Genomic DNA, 17285 nt, shown 5'->3' with positions numbered 1-17285 from the left:
TTTCTGCTGCGAATTTTAAATCGTTCTTTATGCTTTTCTCCTGAGTTATTGTCCCGCATCATGTTTCCCCTCCCATTCTTAACTGGACATTTCTGCTTTATTTTTCCACGGTATATGAGATAATTGCACAGGTTTATTTGGTAGTCTGGTCCTAGCCTCGTCACTACTTCGCCGAGGTTAGGCTAGGCACTTACCAGCACATGGGGTCGGTTGAGCTGATACTACACTCTGCACTGTGTGCAGATCCCGGAGCAGCAGCTTTTGGACCTTAGCTTGGGCGGCTGCCTTCAGTCCATACGGAGATCCAAGGTAGTCCTGCAGGCGTCCGCAGGCCCTGGCGTCTCCCTCTATCTTTTCTTCCTGTTTCACTTTTGTAATTCAGAAACAATGTTGCATTTATTTTTCGGACCTTGTTTGTAGAATTCTTAGACCGTCTATGGAGTTGTGACACCAATCTTGGGTAGTTTTTGTTTAAGAAATCATCTTGGAGTTATTTAGATGGCTTAATTGTTTCTTCCGCTTGTTTTAAATTTTCGCTGTTTATAAACTGTTGATTCACAATTGTTAAAGAATTAAAATGGGAAAAAGGTAATTTGTTCAAATGGTCGGCTTGCCTAGCTTTCACTAGTAGGCGCCATCACGACTCCCGAGGGTGGAAAATCCGGGTCGTGACAGATATATGTTTACAAGCCTCTAAGAGTAGATAAGTAAAATAATGGTCGGGACAGGGTCCCGCCATACCAATCAATACATGTCCAAATCATACTAACCAAATAAGCAACTTCGGAGCAAATGGAGCGCACCAACACCTTCCACTGAGCTGATAGCCAACTCAGAGGACTCCTTACCTGTCTATCAGGACCTGCGGGCATGAAACGCAGTGTCCACAGGCAAAAGACGTCAGTACAAATAATTCACCGAGTATGTAAGGAATGAAAATCAGTAACTAAAAGACATAAGAGAAACATGGATTAAAAGACTCAACATGTAAGTCTGAATAACTATGTGAATCATTTAATATTTATAGTGTCATGCATATGCATATAAATTTCATATGAAGCATAGGTATATGCGTACGTAACATCATTAAGCCTCCCATCATACCATCTCGGCCACTGTGGGCAAAATCATCAACATATACCAGCTGATCAAGTGGTGGTGCGTATATAACGCTATAACCTTTCCTCATACCCCATATACATATATATACATATATACACATATATATACGCGTATATAACGCCACCTAGTCATGGGTCAATATGCATGTATAACTGAATGCGCATAAGAAGTGAGTTAATAAGATTTGTCGGTATGTCATAAGATCATTACGCCTTTGATTAATGTCATGAAATAAACTTTATAAATTTACGTATTTTCTGAGACCCATGAACATATGATAGAATAACAGGACACATGGGGAATCAAGAACATAGGCATCTCTAGTACTTCTATGAATAGAGTCATTTATTAAAGTTGTGCATTTGCTCGTTTCATTTGTATCGTATGGATCATGCCAAAAGGAAAGAACAGTAGCCTTAACATACCGCAGTCGATTCTCTTAACAATCCCTCTAACCCACATCTTTTGCAAAAAATACGTAATGCCGGATCGAAGTAGGAAAAATTCGTATGATATTCTTGATAAAGGTTATACGGGACTTCTTAGAATTTGCAATTCATGCTGTTATAGCATTGTAAGGGTTCATATGAATTTTTTTTGGAGAATTCCTATTCGTAACTCTAGCAAGCATTTCCATTCCCCTTTAATGATGAGGGAGGTTATTTTTTTGTCATAGTGAGTGGGCCCCATTTTTAGGTGATGACTTAGCCCACAATTTTCCTAAACATGCCACCTAGTACATGAATTAAGAGTCACTTATTACTTAATCCCTTGGCTGCCACGTTGAGGTCCATTAGGCTTATCCAAAGATGCTAATTAATTAGTTAATCTCCCACTAAAAATCAATAATTACCTAATTATCCACATAATTAAGAATTATCTCAAATTACTTAAAATACTGATCATTTTTAACACACTTTATATACCTTACTATCATGGTCATGTGGTACCTTGTATGGCACTAGTCCATAAATACGGGGTATTATAGCTTGGACCGTATTTTACCTCAAAATGTCAAACTTCGACGAAACTCATTTTCTTCAACTTGTTTACCCTCTGACCTTCACAGTTTTACTTATCACTTGTTATAAATAACATAATACTTATAACCTCAAAATAATCTTGTCCTTGAACTGATGTCAATTATCTTATGATAAATCCAACGTACAATACTACGGGGTGTAAGAGGAGCTTCCAAGAGTTGAAATCGAGATTGACTACGGCGCCGGTGTTGACCCTGCCAGAGGGTACAAATGGGTTTGTAGTATATTGTGATGCCTCAAGGATCGGACTTGGGTGTGTATTGATACAAAATGACAAGGTGATGCATCTCAAGAATCATGAAAAGAACTATCCAACACATGACTTAGAACTTGCGGCAGTGTTTTTTGCATTGAAAATTTGGCGTCATTATTTGTATGAGGTCCATGTGGATATATTCATGGACCATAAGAGCCTTCAATATATTTCAAACAAAAGGACTTGAATCTAAGGTAGAGAAGATAGCCTGAGTTACTCAAGGATTACGACATCGATATTCTATATCATCTGGGGAAGGCTAATGTTGTGGCCGATGATCTTAGCCGAAAATTGATGGGCAGTTTGGCTCACGAGGCATATCAAAGGCCGTTGGCCAAGGAGGTTCATCGGTTAGCTAGTTTGGGAGTTCGTCTTGCGGACTCTAGGGAAGGAGGGGTGATTGTGCAAAATAGGGCTGAATCCTTGCTGGTTCTGGAAGTCAAGGAGAAGCAGTACGACGATCCAATGTTGGTACGGTTAAAGGAGGGGATTCATAAACATAAGACCATGGCCTTTTCTCTTGGCATGGATGATGGTACACTAAGGTACCAAGGGCGACTATGTGTTCCAAATGTGGATGGTCCCCGGGAAAGAATCATGACCGAGGCTCACACTTCTAGGTATTCTGTGCACCCGAGCTCTACAAAGATGTATCATGATCTTAAGGAAGTCTACTGGTGTAATGATATGAAGAGGAATGTAGCAGACTTTGTGGCGAGGTGTTCAAATTGTCAGCAAGTAAAGGCCGAACATCAAAGGCCCGATGGGTTGGTACAGAACATAGAAATTCCGATGTGGAAATGGGAGGTGTTCAATATGGACTTTGTGGTGGGACTGCCTCGCACGCCTCGCAACTTTGAAATGATTTGGGTGATTGTGGACCGACTCACAAAACCAGCACATTTCTTACCTGTTAAGGATACCAACATCGTAGGACAGTATGCTCAATTGTATATCAAGGAAATAGTCAAGTAACATGGCACTCCAGTTTCTATTAACTCAAATCGAGGGGCACAGTTCATGGCTAATTTTTGGAAGAAATTTCAGCAAGGTTTGGGTACTCAGGTGAATCTTAGTACAACCCTTCACCTGCAAACGGACGGGCAGGCAAAACGGACTATTCAGACGCTTGAGGATATGTTGCACACTTGTGTTCTTGGCTTCAAGGGTAGTTGGGACGAACATTTGCCACTCGTAGAATTTGCCTACAACAACAATTATCATTCTAGTATTCAGTGGCAGCGTTCAGGGCTTTATATGGTAGGAGATGTAGATCTCCCATTGGGTGGTTCGAGATTGGGGAAGCAGAATTGATAGGACCAGGCCTCGTGCATCAGGCTATGGAGAAGGTTAAGACCATTAAGGATCGGTTGGAAACTGCTCAAAGTCATCAAAATTCCTATTTGGATGTGCGTCATAGGGATTTGGAGTTTAAAGAGGATGCTTGGGTATTCTTGAAGGTTTCCCCCATGAAGGGTATAATGCGGTTTGGTAAGAAAGGAAGGTTGAGTCCGAGGTATGCAGACCATACAGAATAATTCAGAGGATTGGTCGGGTTGCGCACAAGCTTGAACTACCTCCAGCGATGTCTTTAGTGCACCCAGTGTTTCACGTATCCATGTTGAAGACGGTGGTTGGAGATCCCTCACTTATTGTTCCAGTTGAGACTGTTGAGGTTAACGAGGAATTGACGTATGAGGAAATTCCAGTTGCCATTCTTGATAGGCAAGTCCGTAAGCTGAGAAATAAAGAAATTACCTCCATGAAAGTACTATGGCGGAACCAACAAGTTGAAGAGGCCACCTGGGAGGCCGAGGAGGAAATGAAGAAGAAATACCCTCATTTGTTTGAATAGCCATATATTTATAAAGTTGTGTTCTATGAAAATGCTAAGAGTTTGCCTTGTATGAATTTTGTTTCACTTGTACAATTATGATAAGGGTGTTCCTTTTTGGTAATATACTGCTCACGAGGCCACATTTGGCGTTACTTTTACATTATGTTGCGTTGTTGGTTCATGTATATGTTGTTAGGGTTGGTTTCTGGGATTCTCTGACAGGTGGATAGACCTAGTTACAGGGGAAACTCTGGCAAAATTTTTGAAAATTCAGGGAGTTAGTCAAAAATTTAGAACTGTTGGTGTGTGAAATAGCAGCTGAGTTACATTGGTTTCTAATGACGGATTTTGGCCCTCATTCGAGGACGAATGATCTTAAGCGGGGGAGGATTTAAGGCCCGTAAAATTTCACCTAAAACTCAGGGTTTCGTGATGCCAGGATAGACTTATGTGTTGATGATTGTAGAGATGGTACAGACTTTTTGGATTGAACAGTGCGTTGGGAGTTGAATAAAATATTGGCAGAGTAGGACATTTTCTGCGATCTATTCTACGATCGCAGAACTGATCTGCGGACCCCAGATCTGTCGTAGAGTGAAGCAGAGAACTGGGCAAATTTTTAATGATAATGCGGTCAATTACGTGACCGCATAATCGTTTTACGGGCCGCACATCCATCGCAGATCCAACATGAAAATTTTCGGAGAGGAGTTCTGCAGCGCTTTTATGCGATTCCAGAACTAGTCTGCGGACCGCAGACCTGCCGCAAACCCAACCCGAATAGCCTAGTTTTGGGACCCTTTTCTGCGGTCCCCTTTGTGGGTAGCATACCTGTTTTGTGGTCCGGTCTGCAACCACAGACCCGGTTTCGGCAAGTTTGTTTTGGAAATTTTACCCGATCCCATTTTTAGAAAAAGGATTTGGGGGTCATTTTTAAGGGTTCATCTGATATTTTTAGAGAGAGGTGAGAGCTATTCTATAGAGAGGAAAGGGAGGATTAAGGATTTCACTACTCTACTTTGATCAAACCTTGGAATTTCATCAAAAGGAACTTGCTAGGGCTTCAAAGAGGTAAGAATTTCTTCCCCCAACTTTTCAATTTCGGATTTGGATTGATTATGGGTGGTGATAGTAGATTTATCACATGCATGAGCTAATAATGATTGTGGGGAAGTTGTTGAACAATCTTGAGTGATTTTGTTGTTGAATTAGTTGAGGGAAAAGTCGGGTTATACTTGTAACAACCCTTGCCATGCGAATTCCTCTAATCGTGCTTGTAATTCTCTCCTCCTCTGTAGATTAGCATCGTTATGAGTGTTGGGACATTATTGTGGCACTACGGAAATCTCTTTCGAGGTATGAAGGCTAACTCTTTTTCTGGTATTGGAATTCCCGTATTCTTACAAAACTCCATCGTGCGAAGTTCAAACATGGAACGCTATTGATGTGGGATATTCAGACTGGTAAAATTGATTCCCGATTTGCATAATGTGTTAGGACCCTCATGTATTAATGATTCTCTATTTTTGACTGAATTATTCTATACCCCTTTGGGAAGAAAATCTTGTATGAAGTCAATAAACACTTATTTCTCATATGATGAAACCGTATAAACTTACACTTGCTAAGGCCAAAGGTGCCAAATGGTTGATTGGAAGAGAATTCTTTGTACAAACTATTATCGTTTTGGGAATCCAAAGTGTGGCATTGTGAATACACCTCCACCCACACATATTGGGGTGAGGCGGCGGGGCCACTTTGTGTGGAGATGGGTATTGCAAGTGCACCTCCACCCGCACATATTAGGGTGAGACAGCGGGGCCGCTTTGTATAGAGTTGTGGTATTGTGATTACACCTCTACCCGCATACATTGGGGTGAGGCGGCAGGACCGCTTTGTGTAGAGTTGTGGTATTGCGATAATACCTCCACCTGCATACATTGGGGTGAGGCGGCATGGCCGCTTTGTGTAGAGTTTATGGTATTATGATTACACCTCCATTCGCATACATTGGGGTGAGGCGGCAGGGCCACTTTGTGTAAAGGTCGTTATAGGGGATCCCCGACTTGAAATTTATAAATGTTATTGAAAGTTCTTAATAAATTTGTTTGACTTTAACGTCTATCTAAGCCCTTTTATTGTTACCATGATTCATCATATTCATGTTGTATTTCCAAGTCCTTGAATAGGTGTTTTGGTTTCATACTAGTACTATTTGATATGTACTAACGTCCCTCTTTGCCGGGGGCGCTACATCTTTAATTGATGCAGGTGGTCCGCAGTAGGTGGCATTGATCATTGATAGCAGCATACCCTCTTCCCAGCAGATTTGGTGAGCCCCACTTCATTCGGGATCATGTATCTTTTGTCCCACGTGTATTATGTTTTAAGGTATAGTCGGGGCCTTGTTGCCGGCATTATCATAGTATTCTCTTATATCGATTAGAGGCTCTGTACACACAGTGTGGATTGTATAGGGGTGTTGGGAAAGTCAAACTAGTCTTGTTGTATTTGAATCACTTGTTTCACTTCAAACTATGAAAGTGTATATATTTTGAGACTTAAAAAAATGAGGTAACTAATGGTGATGGAATTAGTGTTGTTCATGAATCCTCTTGGTGCTAATTAATGAAGTTTATCTCCTCTTTATTTATGGGTGAGTTGGGTAGAAGGCAATCTAGGGTTATCTCGGTTGAGCACCGGTCGCGCTTCCCGAGGTCGGGGGCATGACATGAACTTTGAAATTATTAAGTATTGATGCTTAATTCTTGATTTTAGAAGTTATTTTGATAATTTGAGCTTACGAGCGAGTTTGTAGGATGTTATTGCACTTGTGTGGATGTTTGAATTGGGGCCCGAGGGGTTCAGGTGAGTTTCGGATAAGTTTTAGACTATTTTGGAAGAGGTTTCAGTTTTATGGTGTTGCAGACGTCGCAATAGCAATAATCTGTTTGCAAATGCAAGCCTCACATTTGTGCATGCTTGCTCGAATTCGCTATGCTGGAGGGATGATGTGATTCTTCGAGTTAACAAAGAACCAACCGACCAGGATCAAGATCTTGAAACGAAAATATAGTTTGTGGGCTGATTTCAAGAAACAATGTATCTGAAGTTTTAGGACTTAGAATATGATGATTCAAAAACGAGGTGAAAGATGACGATCTGAACTATAAGAAAGACTATTTACTCGTTCAAAACAAGTAAATAACGATGCTCCACCAGTTCAATAATAGTTATGATTTTATGATATCAAAAGAACGAATTTAGATCAAGAAACGTGTTCTTGAAAGATCAAGAACTAAATAAGTTCCTAAAGTCATCACTTGGAATCAATTAACGTGATAAAGAAACACCACACACAATTGAACACAAGATAAAGACTATCACCAACTTGCTTGGAACCAAAAACAAGGATAAAGATGACAAAAGAGAGAAAAACACTCTATTTTAAAATTAGGCAAACCTTAAAAACGTGAATTGCATTCTAAATGCAAGAGAACCCTTTATATAGGCCTAGAGTCTCTTCTTTGATGACTACAATTCCTATTCTAATAAGGAAATAAAATAATTAAAGACAAGGAAAGTAAAATCCCTATTCTACAAGGAAAAGAAACAAGAATCCTACTAAAAGGAAAATCCTTATTCTAAAAGGAATAAAATAAATCCTATTTTAAGAAAGAAAGAATCTTGGCTTCTTGAAATCAATCTTGAGCTTCTTGGACTTCTTGCACTTCTTGAAAATAAGACCATATGTTTGGACTTGAGCTCTTAAACATGATCTTTGCCACAATTAATAAAATTTAACATAGATTCATCATTTACATCAGGGGAGTTGGGGCAGCTTCGCATTTCCGAAGCTTTGTTCGCATTTGCGAGAATTCCAGTCCTCGCATTTGAAACTTTTGTCGTATTTGCGACTATCGCAATTGGATGCGCTGAGATACTTTTTCATTGAATTTCATGCATAAAAATAAGATTTCATAGAGTAGAAATAAGGTTTTTTTAGTAAAAATTTAAGATTTTATATTTTAGAGATTTAGACCTCAATTTGAGGTCGGATCTTGAAACAAATCACATATTTGGACTCGGGGGAGAATGTGTTGGCCCTAATTTTGGATTCGACCACATAGGTCCAAGTTGAATTTTTGTTGACTTCTCCTAAAGATCAAATAATTTTTATACTAGGATAGTTCCTAAATCTTGTTTTAACTTATTTGAATATTAATTGGCTAGATTTGGGTGGTTTGCAGGTTTGCTCTAAAGACAAAGCGATGTTGGATTATTGAATTTTCTAGAGGGAGGTAAGTATCTTGGTAACGTTGATTTGAGAGAATTAGGATATAATTGTGTCTAAATCCTATGTGCTCTATGTGTTCGGAGTGGCGTATATGCAAGGTAACGAGTGTATATGCATTTGCCATGGGTTAAGCATGAAGGTAGAACTAGCTTTATTTATGCCATGCATGTTGCTTTATGTATTATGTCTTCCATGCTCTAAATAAATTATGAAACTCTTTGACTGTTCTTATTCTTGATAATAGCGATATTTATCTTGTTGAGATATTGCGTATTATGATTAATCAAATATTAATTTGTCTATTGGTACAAAAGTGATGGCAAATTCTTATATGGTGAGTTATGTTCAATTACTCTTCTTGATATTGTTTGTGCTTCTTACCTTATTCGGTACTGCTTTATATGTTTATGCTTGATAAGGAAGAGTGAATTGTACGAGGGTGATTTCATGCTTGTGAGGAAGGGTGATTGTGCACGAAGGATGTTGTCGTGCTTTCTTCATGCATCAAAATTATTGCACGAACGATGTTTCCGTGCTTGAGAGGAAGAGAGAATATGCGCGAAGAGTGTTTCCGTGCTTGCTATTATATTGTGCTTGTGAGAATAAGAGTGAAATCATGAAGGGTGATGTCGTGCCTTTTGTTGGTATTGTTTGTTCTTTATTTTACTATATAGATTGAGGACTTGGCTATGTTGCTTTGTGGTTATCTTTGAAAGGCTTGTTTGAAGTTGTTTGTGGGAGTATAAAATTATGATTTACTTTAGTCGTATCTTCCTTTATTTTCTCGTACTTTATCTTCTTACTTTTATACTTGTTATCTTTCTCACATGTTATTTATCCTGTCATCTTGTTATTTTACTTGTTATCTCGTCTTGTTATTTCTCATTACTTAACTACACAGGCTTATATGTAGGTATCTTGTCTTAGTTTTGTCCTACCTCGTCGGGGTTAGACTCGACACTTACGAAGTATATGAGTCGGTTGTACTCATACTATACTTCTATATTTCTTGTACACATTTTGGTGCTGGTTCCGGTGGTACTCAGAGGGCAAACTAGCTAGCTGGTGGAGGAGATATGAGGTAGTGTTGCATTCACATTCGCAGGCCTTGGAGTCTCCTGTCTTGTAGTCTTATTATTGTTTATTATTTCGAACAACGTACTATCATTCTAGATCTTGAATTTAATTAAATCTGTAGGCGTTCATGTACTCAGTGACTCCAGTTTCGGGGAGATGTTTGATGGTTGTGGGTTTTAGACTTGATCTAATTCTTCTGATTTCTATCATTTATTTAAAGTATTATGTTATTTACATTTCACATTATCTTTATTATCGCTACTTGTTGGCTTGCCTAGCTAGCGATGTTAGGCGCTATCATGATCGCTTTGGTTGGAAATTTGAGTCGTGAGTCATGACATACTGCTTTCTTTTTTTCCGAAGGTCTGCCGAAAAATATCCTCTTCCCAAAGTAATGGTAAGGTTTGCGTACACATTACCACCCCATTTGTAAGATTACACAAAGTTTGTTTTTACTGTTTTTGTTGTAGTTCGTTAACTTTCGATATAGTATTCATCATGTATTATTTTATATTTTTAAGTAAAATATATCAAACTTGTTTAGATTAAAGCATGGACATTATTGTTGTCTTGTTTAAAATAAAATTTATATATTTAAAAATTACATAAAAAACAATATTGACAATTAAATGTTAATACTTGTCATGATAAGGGTTATGACAATAGCCTAATGTTCAAATGACAAGGCCAGTGTGCTAAGGCCCAATGTGTAGTTCATTCGAATTTTTATCGGGAGTTTTATACCTTTATTCATAAAAACTAAACTAATTATCCTTACCTACCCATTAGTTTTTCTACCCACCAAATTAATTACCCTTCCTATCCATTGCAGCTTTTGTGGAAAATTGTTTTTTTTTCTCATTTTCTTTTTTGTTTCTCTGCTTTTTCTTTTCTTTTCTTTCTTTCCTCCTTTTATTTCTTCTCATTTTTTTTCTGTTCATAGTTTTTTCCAGAATCATATTATTCTTTATTTCTTTATTCAATAATTTGGTTTTATACTCAATTTGGCTCATTTTTTTTTATTTTTCTTTCTTTTTAGTTTATTATTTTATTTCGCGTTCCTTTTCTAATTTCATTGAACTTTTTTTAATTTCTTTTTTTTATATTATAATTTTATGTCTTCCGACAACTACTTCATATACAATTAATATTATTTTGATGGAACTCCATAAAAAATTCCTTTAAGAAAATATTTGCAAGGAGCTAGTTGGAAAAATTAAAAAAAATTAAAAAATGACTTATTTATTACAGTATACTGTTATATTATATTGTATACTATAACAATATAATGCTACTATAACCATACCTTTAGCTTTGCACAATAACACCTAGATGATTCAACAAATAGCAGTCAAAGTATACTATTATGGTATATCGTATACTATTACAATATACTGTTACAGTATACTACATATTATTACAGTATACCATTACAGTATATTGTATACTATAACAGTATACTATTACAGTATAGTTATATACTCCTACAGTATATTGTATACCATAGTGGTATCCTGTTAGGTAACTGTATTCTTTTTAGATTATTACAGTATACCGTTGTAGTATATTATATACTATAATAGTATACCGTTGCAGTATAGCTATATACTCCTACAATATATTGTATATCGTGGCGGTATACTGTTGGGTAACTATGTTCTTCTTCGATTTTCAGCAGAAAAATTCAATCTCAATCACCTCAAATCAGCTCCAAATACGATCAAATTTCAGTATGAACTTCCAGAAGTTACTATAAGTAATATTTAATAACACTCACTTTGAATCAAACAAGAAATCTTTAAAATAAAAAGTTTAAATTCAAGAGCTTCAAGCCCAACAATGATAGATATTGAAATACGCATAAAATTTCAGATACGGAGCTTCAAGCCCAACAATGATAGGTATGCAAAATTCAAGAGCTGAGGATGGTGTCTTTTTTTTTTTTGGTTGGAAAGATAATTGCATTAAATATAAAGTCGCTACAGAGGGGGTGATGTTATTGCATCTATGTTAGAGATTAAAAGTATTTCATCAATATAGGAGTTGTTGCCTCTAGAACTAGTACTGCTATTCAGTGCGTGTTCACTATAGTGAGCTGGTATTTGTTGTTGGTTGTCCCATTGTATGTGCTTTGTCCCTGTTGTCCTCCTGAGGCGAGTATCTCCTGCTTGATCCCTTTCCAAAAAGACATTGACAAAATGTGGTGGTGTTTCAAAAATTGTGGTAGTGATCGTTGAATCCATGCTGCATCCCGCTTTAGCTAAGCCATCAGCCACCTCGTTCCCCTCTCTGTAGATATGCGTGATAGTAGGATTAAGCAGCTGGTCCAAGAGGTGCGTGCAGTCATGAATCAAATTAGTATAAAGTGGGTGATCTTGTTGTAACATCGTGATTACCTCTGTTGCATCGATGTTAATTTCCAGTGGAGTCAATCGATATGCTTTTGCTAGTTCAAGTCCATGGAAGAGAGCTTATAGTTCTGTTTGTACAATGTTTGCATGGTTCAAATATCCTGCAAAACCTACGATCCAATGGCCATTGGAGTCACGTATGACCCCGCCTATACCTGCTTTATGGGTTGATGTAATTACAGCCCCATCCGTGTTTAATTTGTAGTAGTTTGGTTTTGGAGGGATCCATTTGATTGGCAGGAGTAATTTGTGCTGTGTGTGTCTTGCAGCAAGATAGGTGAATTCTAGAGCATGATCAGTGATTTGTGTAAAGGTTAAGTGTTTTTTTATATTGTTGAAATTATTGTGGTTCCGATATAGCCAAATGTCCCACAATGTGTATGATAAGAAAGTTTTCCTATTGATGAGGTGAGGCACAGTGCCGTAGTTTTTATACATAATTTTAAGCAGCCATTGGTAGGGTTGAGTGCGTCGATGGAGTTGGTTTATAATGTGTGTTAATCCTAAATCTTTCCAGATGTGAGCTACATGCGTACAATGGAGGAAGACATGGTTGATGGTCTCCTTTTTCGCATGGCAAAGTTGGCATTGGTCGTCGATTGTGATGCCTATATGATGAAGAGGATTTTGTTGGTAGTCTATTATGCATGATGATCCAAAGGAATGTTTTGATCTTAGGAGGTATTTGTATTTTCCATAGCCAAAGATAATGATTTTGTGACTCCTGTGTTTGTAACTCCTCTTTAGCAAATGAGAGTACCTTGATTGCACAGTAAAATTGCCATTAGGACTAATTCCCCATGATAGCGTGTCCACTTTGGTTGTATAAATGGGTACATTAACCCTATTTAGTTTTGTTTTTAAATCGTTAGTTACATTAAAAGGAATCTGTGCCCAATTCCAAGTATCATGCTCCCTGTAGGAGCTAATACTTCTATTTATATGAGCGAGAGGTATAGGCCCGGGTATTAGCGATCTAATTGTAGTATTGGGAGCAATCCATGGTTCAGACCAAAAGTTTATTTTTGAGTGTGATCCTAGTTTCCATTGTATGCCAACTTGGCATTTTTGCCATCCTAGTATAACGTTCTTCCAAGTGTTTGATGATAATTTGCTTGCATGGCTGTTTTTGTATTTGTGAATAAGGGTGGATACCCATAAAGAGTTTGGATGTTGAAAAAGGCGCCATGCCAAGCTAGCTAGTAGAGCCTCATTGTTTAATTTCAGGTTCTGTATAGCTAAGCCTCATATGTTCTTGGGCATCATTACACTTTTCCATTTTACCAAGTGAATTTTCCTTTTTTGTTGAGTAGTTCCCCAAAGGAAATTACGCATATACTGCTCCATCTTTTTGAGAATGGATTGTGAAATTGCAATGAATTTCATTATGTGAGTTGGTAAACTTGACAGAGTAGATTTTATAAGAGTTATTCTCCCCGGTATAGAGAGAAACTTTGTTTTCCATCCTGCCAACCTAGCTTTGAAGTTATCTAAAAGATATTGGAAATCTAATTTTTGGGGTCTTTTTTGGAATATTGGGTATCCTAAGTATTTCCCAAAATGAGTTCCCTCGCGCATATTAAAGCTTTCAAGGATGTTTTGTTTTGCTTGAGTGCTACAGTTTCCTGAAAAGAATAATTTTGATTTGTTGAAGTTGAGTGTTTGTCCTGAAAGTTTAGTGAATGTGTTGAGTGTGTCAATAATGGTGGTGCAACTCTTATCTTGCACTGCAGAGAGTAGAATAATATCGTCCTCAAAGAATAAATGTGAGAGTTGTGGCCATCTTTTGAGAGTTTTATAGGGTTCCATTTTAAGTAATCTACAGATTGGAATATATTCCTAGATAGTCTTTCTAAGCACATGATGAATAAGTAAGGTGATAAGGGGTCGCCTTGATGGATTCCCCTAGTTGGTTGAAAGAATTTAGTGGGTGATCCGTTAATTAGGATAGATATGATCGAGGTGGTAACACAAGACATGATTAGAGAAATTAGGTTGTGTGGTAGGTTGAAGTAGTGTAATGTAGTATGGATGAAAGACCATTCAAGCTTGTCAAAAGCTTTTTCTAAATCAAATTTGAGCAACATGTGTCCTATTCTACCCGTTTTCTTCCTTTTTAAGTGATTAAGTAATTCTTGTACAATAATAGCGTTATCTGAGGCCCTTCTTCCTTGTTGGAAACTTGATTGAGTAGGTCCAATTATTTTATGAATAATTGGTTTAAGCCTGTTAACAATTATTTTTGTAATAATTTTGTAAGTTGTATTACATAAACTAATGGGCCTATATTGATTGATTGTTACAGAGTTTTTAACTTTAGGAATTAAGCACATATAAGTTGTGTTAAGATTGTTTGAGATTTTGCAGTCTTGGAAAGTCTTTTTGCAACAGTTAATAAGGGAGGTGCTTGCATGTTGCCAATAATTTTAGAAGAAATATGGGTGAAGGCCATCAGGCCCCGGAGCCTTAAAAGGTTGGAAAGAGAAGACTGCGTGTCTGATTTCATGTATTTGAAGTGGTTTTGCTAGTTCCTGCTTGTCATTGTAGTTTAATGATTGACTTATTGGAGAATTTGTAGAGATATGCTCAGTGTAGCAATGTTGTGTTGTAAAAAGGTCAGTAAAGTAATTTATTATTGATTTGTATATGTCTATTTGATCAAAAATCCAATTGCCCACACTATCTTGTAGAGCATTTATGCGATTACGTCTACGTCTTTGTAAAGTAGACATGTGAAAAAATTTTGTGTTTGCATCACCATCATTTAGCCACTGGATTCTAGATTTTAATTTTCAAAAATCTTCTTCTTGCCTAAGTAAATTACTAAACTCTTTAGTAAGCTGTATTTCTAGGTTTTGAAGGAATTGGCTCGTTGGATAGTGTATTGATTTATGTATACCATTAATACGGTTTAAGATCTTCCTTTTTTTAAAGAAAATGTTCCCAAAAGAATACTTATTCTAATGAGTTACATTATCCTTAAAGGCTGACATGAATTCTTCTAAAGAGGAGGTATGTAGCCATGATTGATGACTTATGTTAATAAGTGAAGGGTCTGACGTCCATATTTTTTCAAAACAGAATACTTTGTTTGTAGGGACTCTATTTTTTTGTAATGTGACCAAAATAGGGCAATGATAAGAATATATGCGTGGTAGATGTTGTACTATTTTTCGGGGTAAATGTTAAGCCAGTCAGAGTTAGCTAGTATTCTGTCCAACCTCTCTAGAATAGTATTGCCATTTCTACGTTTGTTTGTCCATGTGTACCTACTACCCTTAAACCCAAGGTCTAATAGGTTACAATAATTTAGGCAATTTGTAAAAGCATCCACTCTTGAATTATTAATAGAATTACGCCCATATTTTTCATTTTGCCTAATGACCTCATTAAAATCCCCCCCAACTAGCCAAGGGCCCTTATAATTGTCATATACACATTTCAAATTTTGCCATAGTATGCTACGTGAGTGAACATTATTATTTGCATAAATGGAAGAAAATAACCATTGTGTAGGGTTAGGCAATACCTGGACCATGCAATGAACTTCATGTGTAGTCATTGTGATTTCATCCACCTGGACCAAATCTGCATTCCACAGTAGAGCTATGCCACCTGACATTCCTTGTGCCATGTTGGAGAAGTTAAAATCGTTTTTAAGTATTATATGATCATGCATGCGTGTCTCCAGAAGAGCGACTAAGGATGGCTTGTAATTATCCAGCAGTGAACCAAAATGGCGTCTAAATTCTACATTGTTTGAGCCTCGACAGTTCCAAACGATCAAATTCATTATAGGGTTGGGATTTTCTAGTGTATCAAGGTCAGCTACATCAGTTGTCCCTTCCAGAGACACTTGAGATGTCTGTGGTGGAGTAGTATTCCTTTTCAGGGTTGGTATGATCACCATGGAGTATTTGCCCTCCTGTGGATCTGGATTTACCCTGAAGTTGACACTGCATGTGATGAGATCGGGGGGGGGGGGGGCATTTCAGAATGAATTTTTTTACGTACTGTTCTTTGAGGCTGTAGAGGTAGAACTGTAACGACCCGACCCGTCGTTACGGGAGTTACCGCCCCGTTTTCCCCGTTTTATGCTTCTATATGTTTCATTATACGTGTTTGGAGAATTTGAAGTAATTCGGATAGAGTTTGGTTAGAAATGAGACAACAAGTCTCTTTATGATAAGGTTAGTTTGGAAAAAGTCAACCGAATGTTGACTTATGAGTTAGAAGGCTTGGAATGGATTTCCGATGATTCGACCAGTTTCGGGAGATGATTTGTGACTTAGGAGCGCAATCGGAACTGAATTTGGAGGTCCGGTGTGGAATTAGGCTTGAATTGGCTAAGGTTGAATTTTGGCGAATTCCGGATGGTAGGTGAGATTTTGACCCGAGGGTCGGAATGGAATTCCGAGAGTTGCAGTAGCTCCGTTAGGTGATTTTGGATATGCGTGCAAAGTTTCAGATCATTCGGAGGTGTTTAGGTCGGGTTTTAGATCAAATGCAAGTTTCGGAAGTTTTAGTTTAACTTAGGCTTGAATTCGTGGTAATTCGATGATTTTGGTGTTTATGATAGTGTTTTTATGTTACGAGCAAGTTCGAATGAAGTAATAGAACATATCTGTGCATTTGGTTGAGGTCCCGAGGGCCTCGGGGTGAATTAGGGTGGTTAAACGAGAGTTTTGAGGTGTAATTGCAGGTCAGATTTTTCTGTCATCTGGTGTTTCCGCTTCTGCGGAAATGGACCGCAGAAGCGGTACCGCAGAAGCGGGTACGTGGTCGCAGAAGCGGTCGTGGCCGGCTAGGGAAATTCCGCAGATGCGGAAGGTGGCTCGCACCAGCGGGTCCGCATAAGCGGACAAGGTGCCGCAGAAGCGGTCTTTGAAGGAACCGCAGAAGCGGACTTCGCGTCGCATAAGCGAAGTCCGGGCTTCTAAGTGAAAACCGCTTAAGCGGAAATGTGGCCGCAGAAGCAGTCCCGCATAAGCGAAAGCGGGACCGCAGAAGCGAAAATTGCTGGGCGACAGAAGGGTTTTAAAATAATAATTCATTCGCGACCCTTTCATATTTTTCCTCCATTGTTGACGTTCTTAAGAGCTTTGAACAAGGAAATTCGAGGGTTTTCACTGAGAATCACTTAGAGGTAAGTTCCTTGGCCTAAATATTCGGATTTATGGTAGAAATTACATGTAAATTGTAGAAAATTCATCAAAAACAGGTCAGGCTAGGGCTTGGAAAG

At 38.0% G+C, this 17285-nt stretch overlaps 1 protein-coding gene across 1 annotated transcript; it reads left to right on the top strand.

Moving 5' to 3' along the window:
• LOC109221008 lies at positions 3762–4276 on the top strand. Its single transcript, XM_019385478.1, has 2 exons — positions 3762–3912; positions 4005–4276. The coding sequence occupies exons 1-2, from the start codon at positions 3762–3764 to the stop codon at positions 4274–4276; spliced, it is 423 nt and encodes a 140-aa protein (XP_019241023.1).

The sequence above is a fragment of the Nicotiana attenuata genome, chromosome 2 (genome assembly GCF_001879085.1).
Source record: "Nicotiana attenuata strain UT chromosome 2, NIATTr2, whole genome shotgun sequence".
In the NCBI taxonomy this organism is placed as follows: domain Eukaryota; kingdom Viridiplantae; phylum Streptophyta; class Magnoliopsida; order Solanales; family Solanaceae; genus Nicotiana; species Nicotiana attenuata.
The sequence above is the reverse complement of the archived record's forward strand: the minus strand, read 5'-3'. Positions and strand labels throughout refer to the sequence as shown.